Source organism: Cicer arietinum, chromosome 4 (assembly GCF_000331145.2).
Source record: "Cicer arietinum cultivar CDC Frontier isolate Library 1 chromosome 4, Cicar.CDCFrontier_v2.0, whole genome shotgun sequence".
NCBI classification, from domain to species: domain Eukaryota; kingdom Viridiplantae; phylum Streptophyta; class Magnoliopsida; order Fabales; family Fabaceae; genus Cicer; species Cicer arietinum.
This window is the reverse complement of record NC_021163.2, coordinates 64,298,687-64,308,963: the sequence shown is the minus strand read 5'-3', so window position 1 is coordinate 64,308,963 and position 10,277 is coordinate 64,298,687. Positions and strand designations below refer to the sequence as shown.

The 10,277-nt window shown below is 34.2% G+C and overlaps 1 protein-coding gene across 1 annotated transcript in view; it reads right to left on the bottom strand.

Moving 5' to 3' along the window:
• LOC101512207 (SART-1 family protein DOT2) overlaps window positions 1–7,144 on the bottom strand; it is an 11,167-nt gene extending 4,023 nt beyond the window's left edge. The window contains exons 1-10 of the mRNA XM_073367530.1: window positions 6,910–7,144; window positions 5,999–6,729; window positions 3,008–3,131; window positions 2,855–2,906; window positions 2,121–2,234; window positions 1,926–2,022; window positions 1,747–1,813; window positions 1,591–1,650; window positions 619–1,234; window positions 2–170 (exon numbers count right to left, since the gene is read on the bottom strand). Of these exons, the coding sequence (XP_073223631.1) occupies window positions 2–170; window positions 619–1,234; window positions 1,591–1,650; window positions 1,747–1,813; window positions 1,926–2,022; window positions 2,121–2,234; window positions 2,855–2,906; window positions 3,008–3,131; window positions 5,999–6,720 (2,021 nt within the window). The 5' untranslated portion in view covers window positions 6,721–6,729; window positions 6,910–7,144. The remainder of the gene's footprint in view (window position 1; window positions 171–618; window positions 1,235–1,590; window positions 1,651–1,746; window positions 1,814–1,925; window positions 2,023–2,120; window positions 2,235–2,854; window positions 2,907–3,007; window positions 3,132–5,998; window positions 6,730–6,909) is intronic.
• Window positions 7,145–10,277: the final 3,133 nt, after the last annotated feature.

Here is a 10,277-nt window from a genome sequence, read left to right as displayed (position 1 = left end):
AGTTTCATCCGGAATTATCTCCTCCTTGTCTTCTGAGTTGGGTTGTCCGTCTTCTTGAGTTTCTTTAACTTCAGTCCACCCACCAGCCTCATCTTTCTTTTCCTCAACAGGAACATTTGCCTCTTCATCATCATGCATGAAAACATCTTCACCTTCTGGCTTACGTGCTTCTGAAAAATAGAAAAACAACACACCAAAGTTATACCTTGTTATCAGCTTTACATTCTCTACATCAACAGTTCTAACAAGCTGGTGAAACATTACTTCTATGTCCGAACATCTACTATATTCAACTGAAATAACACAGAAAGATTACACAACATTCAAATATAGGTTGCACTGTTGACATAGATGTCAATAAGAACACATGAGAAGTAAAGATTAAACCGAACATTGCCAGAGGAAACAACCGAATTTCAAGAACCAGATAACAACAAATAATGAGCCAATCCTTGTGAAAACATACAACTTTTACCTGCTAGCTTACACAGGAATGTTGTAAAAAAAAATGATTCACTTTTACATTTAGTCAGAACAGTCACACTTCATAACATCAAGATAGTATGTACTTCATTATATTAAATTAAAGAAAACACAAATAATCAAATAAAAGTTTACCTTCATCAATGTGAAGACCCCAGACAAATTCTTCCATCTCTGTGAAGACCACCTTGTTTTCTCTCGACTCTCCAGCTGCAGAACTTTGATCATCAACAGTCTCATTACTATGATTTTTGGTGGCAAGTAAAGCAATAGCTTGAGGGCCAGATGTTCCTTTTTCCTCATGTTTCTTAAGAGCTAATCGTCTTGCTTTCTCTAAGGATTTACGAAGATCCTCATCATCATCTACAAAAACTGGAGTTTCATCTTCCCCTGTTTTAACATCCAGCGATTGTTCTAGCCGAAGTAATTTGGAGGCTTCATCAGCTTTAGCATAAGCAGATTGGTAAGCATTATTTCTCATTTCAGCCTCCAATCTTTCTTGTTCATCTTTGATGGCTTGCCTATTTGCATCTTTCCGAGAACCAAGGTCACCAACACCCAATCCTGAAGAGATAGCTTCAGCTTCAAGGGCATTAATATCCAGCTTATCTTTCTTTCGCAAGGACTTCTTCTTCTTGGGCTTCTTAAATTGAAGCATTTCTTCATGAGAATAGTAATCTGATGATACCTTTCCTGATGAAGTTAGGTCTTCAAAGTTATTTGTGGAAACACCAGTTAACCTTTTACGAAGCTGTTAATAGAAGAAGATAACCCTCAGCCAAACAATAAAAGAGTCAAAACAGGATCATATTCAGTAGCGCATTCAATAAAATTCTAAGAAACCATTCCAAGAGGAAAAAATAGTAGGAAAGCAATCAGAGATAGGAAGTCATAGACAATAATATTCTGATACAAAAAGCTCATACTAAACAAGAAAGCTCATGCACAATATTCTGATCAGAGAAAGCTCATGAACCAACTATATGGATCAAATTGTTAATCAAGGAAAACTCACAACCATGGAAATTTCAAAACAGTAGAAAAATTGAAGCTCCATCCTTACATTCTTGAAAAGTATTTCATAAAAATAAAAAAGAAAATCCTGACCTCTTCAAGTTTCTTTTCAGCATCACCCGAGAATCTTCCTCTTTCATCCAACGTTAAACCCTGAACAAAAAACTCGTTAGTATAAGCATTCACAAAAACTACCTTGCTCAACATTTTTTTGCTTTGGAATGTAAGAAGAAACAGAGAGCAGGAGACCTCTTCAGTAGCCGGATCATCATACTTTGGTAGTATTTTCTTTTCCGTGGAGGGGTCATCATTGAACCTGAAATTGATAGGCAGGCTTCATCAGATTAACGATTTCAATCTACTTCTTTTAAGTTTCTTCTATTTTTATTATTTCATTTACAAATGGGCAATAGTAATGATCCTCTTACTTATCGTCGTATACGCCGGTTTTCTTTTTTGCAGCTTTATAAGCCTCATCACGGCGCTTTTGTTCTCCAATTTCCACATTCTCAAGCATATCAACGTCTGCCATGTGAGAAAAACATTTTTTTTTACACAATAATGCACAACAACCCACAGAACTGAAACCGGAATAATATAAGAAATGCATCACACGGTTATACCTTCATTAAGATCACCGTCAGCGAGTATAGGCTGATCTCTGATAGTCAGAACTACAGTACCACCTTCTGCAACTTTGTCAAGCCCATGAAGAACTTTCACCCCCGCCAAGTGATCTGTAAGATATTCAGCACACAAGTATATTTTGCTTGCCAATCAGAATAACAACAATCGAACAGATTCTTAACCTCCAAAGAAATAACTAAAATGTCACTAGGCACTGGGCAGTTGGATAAAGTTTAGTGTTCTAAGCTATAACGTCAGTACCTATGCAGCATTGGCAAAGTATATCAGACTGGTATTAAAATCATTGTTTTTAAAATCCGACAGACCAATTTGACCTGCTGAGCTGGAAAATGGTCAAGTGTTCAGTCAGTTTAACCAAAAAACTGGCCTGCTGCGGAGCCGGTGATAAAGACCCAGTCAAACAGGTCCAGAGCCAGTGAAAACCAATAAAACACCAGTAGTAAAACCAGGTCAGGACTGGTCATTTTTTTTGTGATTTTCGATTTTTCAATAAAATTATATTGTTCAACCAAATAAAGATCCACTAACTCTAAGACAGCTGTCTCCTTCTCTGTTTGCAAGTATAACCTTCAGTTTGTTAAGACAGTTGTCCCACTCCAGAGAACCAGTTCTTAATAATAATTGTATAAATAGAAGGCTCAAACCTTAAGGCTTCAGAAATTCATAATACAGACCTTTACAAGATAAAGAAACAGAGAAAGAAATGTACCAGTGTGATGGGCTGTATCCTCATCGTCACTTCCCTCTACTGCGATGTTGTCCTAAAAAAATTTAGATAACATCTTAGTGATTACAATACTAAAATGCAAAACACTATTACACAACGTCACAACATATTAAAGGCACGAGATAAGTAAAAAACCTGCTCCTCAAAAATCTTTGACAGCTGCAATACTCTTTCCTTTTCAAGCTTACGACTTTTAATAACCCATGATGAGATCTCAGAAGCAGCTTCAGATTGTTTCTTTGTCCTTGTTTCTTTCATCCTATCCAAAAGTATAAATTAAGAGAATATTGTCACAACAGAAAGGATTTCATAAACGTAAACATGTAATGTTTCAGAACATAGGTGACCAAAATAAATTAACAAGTTGATAATAGAAATTCAAGCATAAAAAACCTAGATCTAAAGAGCATCTGGATGGGAGATATAAAGGAGGAGGGATCTAAAGAGCATCTGGATGGGAGATATAAAGGAGGAGGGAACTGAAGAGGGTAAAAGTGACCCGAACACCTGTTTGGAAGACTGAAGGATGGTAGGGGAGAGGGATGTGTTCCCCTCGTTGCCCCTTTTATTTGGAGGGGGTGTTAAGCTGGAAATGGGTGTACTTTCTTTGGAGGGCCTGTATGTTTGCACTTCTTTAAAGAAAAAAATAATTAGTTAACATGTGATCTTTTTATTAGAAAAAAGCATGAAATCTAGAAAAGAAGGCAATTAAAGTGCATTTCTTAGAAGCAGGAGTAAGTTATCAGTGAAAATTATTAAAAAAAAATGGTTACTGACAAGCCTGATTGTCATTGCATAGATCTGGCTGATCCACATTTATTTTTACTTAATCAAATTTTTTTTTCAGTAATATTCTTAGTAGTATCTCATCTTTCCTGGTCTTTGATTGCACTCGTTTTTTGTCCTGAGAGATCCTGGCTAAGTGTAAAATTAAGGTTTCTCTTCCATCTTCTCAGCTTTTATCCATTTTTTTCTGTTTATCTATCAACCAGATTCCATTTCTTCAACAACCTTAATAAAAAATTCATCCCATCAAAATCCTGACTAATTATTCCTTCCTTGTACTGGCCCTGAAACCCATCGAAGCAAAATCCTACTCTTGCAGGAGCCATTCACAGCATCCACCAAACCATTATTAACTTACTCATTAGAAGTATGCCATGGGTTTGAAACTCTATTCACCCACACATGTGAGCCTTCAATCCAATTATGTTCTACCACTAATCCAATAAAATCTTAAAACCACGTTAAACCATAAGTCCCTTGACAACCTACTATGTATCAAAATTCACAAGATACTGACATAGTACATATAATTCAAATACTACAAAAACAGAAGTGATGAATAAAATGCTAAATGTTGCCGGTTGCCACCAAGACAGTGCCAAGAGATTCTGCTTTTTTTCAAAAATAATGATGAAAGCTGGATGGCTACGTGTGCATTGGGCAGTGTTATCTCCCGGATAACAGCCAACCCCAAAAAACATTATGGCAGGATAGTGGAAAGTGGGATGAGGATGACTGATATATTGATTTTTTATTAATATTATTATCTGGTTTATTATATTATAGTGGAAAGTGGGATGAGGATGACTGATATATTGAACTTTTAGTCTTTTAAGTTTAGTCTATCTCCCGCTTAGGTCCTTTAAGCTTCTTTTGTCCCAATTTGGTCCTTTAAGTTACATGCAGTTTGCACCATTAACCTTTAAGTTATATATTGAATTATGCATGTAGTCCTTTAAGTTTGAATTTTTTCTTGAATTACTATCGTGAAATGTTAATATCTAATCAAAACATCGCAATAAATTAATTGTCCAAGCACCTTTTCAAGTGAAAGATGTCAATGACATTAATTATGGGGATAGACATTTATTGCCATGTTTTTAAGGCTATACATGTGTCTAAATGTTTGTAGAGAAAATCAAACAATAAAAATCTTTTATAAGGTTTGATGAACGTTTTTTGAAGGATTAGTATGAGGGTCGTATTGTTGCAGCATTTAGTAGAATTTCTAATGATTAAAAGTTTTCAATTGCACCAATCATTTTTGAAAATAAGATGAAAGACTAACGGTGCAAACATAATGTAACTTAAAGGACCAAATCGAGAAAAAAGAAACTTAAAGGACCTAAGCGGAAACTAGACTAAACTTAATGGACCATAGGTCTATTTTTGCCTATATTATTATATCTTGGGCTTTATTTCGTTCCTTGTCATTATTATTTAGTTTACTATTAATATTTAGTTTATTATATTGCATGTTAGATTTTATACTCTTATGTAGTCAATGGTGGATAATGACGGACCACAAAAACGCTTTAGCGGTGTAGCGGGTAGCAATGTGATCTCTATGTCACAAAGGACTGTCGAAGAGTCGCAGAAAAGTCTGACCGAAAGCTACACGAGGGGAGATGAAACCGTTTCTGAGGAGCAGAAATGAGAAGACAGGAGGGCTCTATATTGTTGTCATTCATAATTTTGGGGTTAAATGACAAAAAAAAAATGAGGGAATGGCTATAAGTTGAGGTAAAATGGCTATTTTAGGGTGAAATGACCAAAATGTCCAAAACATAAAGAATTTTACAGGAGCTTTCACTATAGCTACAACTATTTGGCCACTATTGATGGTGCTACAGCCGCTACGCAAAACTGCAACAAAATGGGGTTTCGGGTACTGCCTAGGGGCCAGTACGCCACATCGCAACTACTATAGACTACAGCGCTTTATCGCGGCAGCCTTCACTGCAACCTCCAACACCTTCATGGTGTTCTGTCTGTGACCCACATTACCTAGATATATGACATAAATAGTGCTATTAAGACTTTGGCACGGACAGTCTCACATAACAAATCAATTTTTTGGGACTGTGTAAGGCCCTAAACCCAAATTATAGACAACATATAAACAATAATGACTTGAACTGACGTTGCCTAAATTCTACAAAAAAGGCAATCAAAGTTCTAAGAATCACCAATTAATACATAATTATAAGTATAAGACTAAAGCATAAAGTAATGAATCATATATTTCAAATTGACATTGCAGAGTCTACGATATAATACTTGATCGTAGTACAAAATCAAAAGAAATATGAAGTGATGTAACAAAAAAAAATGACTTACTTCAAGATACGTTCTTCAAGTTCTTTTGATGACAAGTGTGCTGATGCTTCACTGTCTTGATCATCTTGATTGAGTTTTGAAGCCTTTGTGTGCTTGCCAACCTCCTCATCTCTCTTTTCATGGTAATCTACTTTATCATCAAGATTACCCAAATCATATTCTTCCTCGTGAGCCTTTCTACTTCCTCTATCCCTCGACCTTTCTTTATCTCGATCAGTCTCCCTCTCCTCTCTAATTTTATCTTTCCCCTTATCCCGGTCCCCATCTCTATAGCTTTCCCTATCTCTATGTTTCTCTCGCTCCCTTTCCTTTGTCTTGTCCCTATCTCTAGTCTTCTCTTTTCCCCTTTCCTTCTCTCTCACTCTATCGCTATCTTTCTCCAACTCTCTTTCCTTCTCACGGTCTCTATCCTTACCTCGATCCTTCTTATCTCTATCCCTCTCGCGCTCTTTCTCCCTATATTTCTCTCTATCATAATCTTTCTCCCTTGCCTTACTACCATCTTTACTCCTATCCTTTTCACGCTCATCCCTATCTTCCTTCTTACGTTCCCTTCCACCACCTCTATCCTTCTCTACATCCTCAGAAGCCCTCTTACTTCGATGCTCCTTATCGCTCTTCTTCCTATCCTTGCTCCTATGCCTACTATCATCATCATATTGCTCCCTCACAGGGGAATCCTCTCTATCATCATACCGTGATTCAGACCACTCTACGTCCATCAAAAAAACCTACAAAAAAAAGTATATCATTAAACTATGGATTACGCTAACAAGTGCCCTAAAATTAAAGTTTTATGGAACATATCAAATTTAAAAATTAAGAAGCTGAATGCTAAAATTTATTATGAAATTGAAACAAAATAAACTCAGATAAGTGTGTTGCGTTAGAAACCGTAGTGGAGTACTGACAAGTGAATGATTTTTCGGGATTTGTTAGATAGAAATAGAGACGTCACACGGGAGCGAAGTAGCCTTCGTGCGTGATCGACAGAACCTAGCAAAAGTGACGGAGTCACCGTGCAGGGGAGAAGAGAGGGAGGAAGATCCGTGCAAGTTAGCAACCTTGAAGGATTGAAGAGACAAATGGCAGGTTGAAACGCGATGGAGGCTGAGGAGATTTATGCAGAAATATAAGATGAAGGAAACAAAATGAGAATATGATATAAAAGATATAAAATAAGATTAGTTTGTAGTCCGTGGGTCCCAGGGAATCAGCGATTTTAATAAATAAATTATTATATTAGTTTATATATATATATATTAAATTTTATAAATTTTATTTTATTGATATTAAAAAAATAAGTTCACTTAAAAAAAATAATTTAAAATTAAAAAAAATTTAGTTATAACTTAACTTAAAAACTATTTTCTTATACGGTCAATATTATTGATGAAAAGTATAACTCCAACACCATGCCTTATTTTTGAATTCTACAAAGAATCTTATTTCTTTCCAAAAAACTTATTATAAAACAATATTTTAATTTTAAACAAATAAAAACAATAGTTATTAAAAAAAAATTAAATAATTAGATTAGATGAAATAAGAATTTTTAAAATAATGGACATAGATATATATATAAAATAAGTAAATTAGTTAATGTATAGATGAGTAAGTAACTTAATAATGAATTTTTATTTTTATTATTCAACCTATGTTATTTATATGAAATACAAGACATTTAATAATTCATATAAATTTTGCTGTAGACAAAATATCTTTCATTTTAGTACTATTCACAAGATACTAAAGAAAAATAATTTTCCGTTACAAAAAAAAAATTACAATACACATAAAACTATGAGTATCTTTTATCTTTGAATTTTCATGTTAGTCTTCATTAATCTTTCATGAATCTTTTGAATTTTTTTGAATTTGCGTGATATTTAATAATAAATTTAGAATGTATAGTTTGAAGTTTAAAAAACTATTACTTTCAATAAATCGATCAAATGAATTGTTTCTTTAATTCCTACATAAATTTTATATTTTCTTAAATAAATTATTATTTTTCTCTTCAATATTTTGGAAATTTAATTGAATTCATGGCTAAGAAGTGCCGTAAAATTAAAGTTTTGTGAAACGTATCAAATTTAAAAAATAAGAAGCTGAATGCAACAATTTATTATGAAATTGAAACAAAATAAACTCAGATAAGTGTGTTGCGTTAGAAACCGTAGTGGAGTACTGACAAGTGAATGATTTTTCGGGATTTGTTAGATAGAAATAGAGACGTCACATGGGAGCGACGTAGCCTTCGTGCGTGATCGACAGAACCTCCGAGCAGAAGTGACGGAGTCGCCGTGCAGGGGAGAAGAGAGGGAGGAAGATCCGTGCAAGTTAGCAACCTTGAACGATTGAAGAGACAAACGGCGGGTTGAAACGCTATGGAGGCTGAGGAGATTTATGCAGAAATATAAGATGAAGGAAACAAAATGAGAATATGATATAAAGGGATATAAAATAAGATTCGCGGTGGTCTAATGTAAAAAAAGTTAAAATAAAATAAATTGAATCGAGAGATTGAGGGATAGATTAAAATAAAAAGATAAAATTTTAAAATACGGATAAATAGTTGGAATGAGATGATAGAAACATTTATTTTTTGGTGGATTGTTAAGAGAATAAAAAAAATGACGAAAGATTAGGCATGGCAATAGGGCGGGTCGGGGTAGATTTTGTCTCCTCCACCACCGCATTTGATTAATCGGAAAAAAATCTGCTCGCACCTGTTTCATAGCGGGTGTGAAAATTAGACCCTCATCCTCGCCCACAACGGGTTTCGGGTTTTTCCGTCCACACCCGCACCCATTTATATATATAAAATTATAAATTTAAAAAATCATATCTATTATAATTAATATAATAAAATAATTATTATCAGATAATAATAAAATAAAAAAATATTTTATATAGAGATAAGATTATAATTTTTAATATTTAAAAAAATATTAAATATATTTGATATGTATATATATAGAAAATTCAAAATTTACTCTAATATTACTTGTGGGGCGGGTTTGGGTGCGGGTGCGGTGTGGATATCATCACCCCCGCACATGTTCCCGCATCCGAAATTTAATTTCGGAGAAAATCTGCACCCGCACCCAATCAAAGCGGGTTTTTCCCGCCCAAACCAAACGGGTTTGGATCGATATCCGTGGGTGCGGATTTTTTTGTCATCCCTACGAAAGATGGAGAAGAAGAAAATAAACTTATATGTAAAATGACGTAAATATTCTTATTCAAAATATAGTAAATAAAAAAAGCAAAATAAATAAATAAAATCATTTTTAAGGGTTTTGGGACGGAATACTTTTTCACACCCTTGTTTTTTACTTTCATTCGAGAAGATTTTATGTATAGCAAAATCAAATTGTCGTGATGGTGGATTACAATTATTGAGTTCGATTATTTGATCTATTCTTCGAAAGTTTTGTCTTACGCTCGTCGATTTATGTTCCGTCAAAATTTGTCACATAACTATCGAAACGTCAGTCATGGTATATGTTTTAAAGTGAGCTTAAGTTTATCTTCTAGTCTATTTCAAATTTGTTATGTTTGATTAATTTTAATGCCAACGGACATCATGTTATGTTGTGTTTGATAGATATTCTCAGTTGTGTTGGTTTTGTTTGTATTTTAAAAAAACATTAAAAGTGAAAATATGACATTGGAATTAGTGCATTCAATTCCTTCAAATTTTAAAATTTTATTTGTTCCACTCATAAAAACAATCAACAAAATACCAACACTCCGCATTTGCAAAGGAAGACATCAACACGCGTAGTTGCATATGAAAATTTGTTTAAGAGGGAGATGAACACCACACAAGGCACTTGCGCAAAAAAAATGAAATAAAAACAAGGCACATGTTTCATCAATTTATTATCTAAAGCGAGAATTAGGACAAAAATGAAAAGATGGAAAACATAAATACATGCCTTTGTGAGAAGAGGATTGATGTTGTATATGAAACAAATGAAAATGGCGACATTGATAGTGAATAGACAGGAGGTCGCAATTTGTTGACGAATAAGATATCAATTGAAAAGAAACGATAATGAGATGTCGTAGTCAGTGAACAAGAATGAGAAAGATGAAAATTGGGAAGCAACGGCAACGAGAGAGCAATGCAAAGGAAGGTTGAAGACAATGGTGAAGAAAAAGTTGGTGTTGTGTACATTGGAAAATGAAGTTATGACAAAATAAGACAAACATTTCAAATATTAGGTTGTTAACTTGATAAATTTTTGTTCCCCATACATTCCCTTTA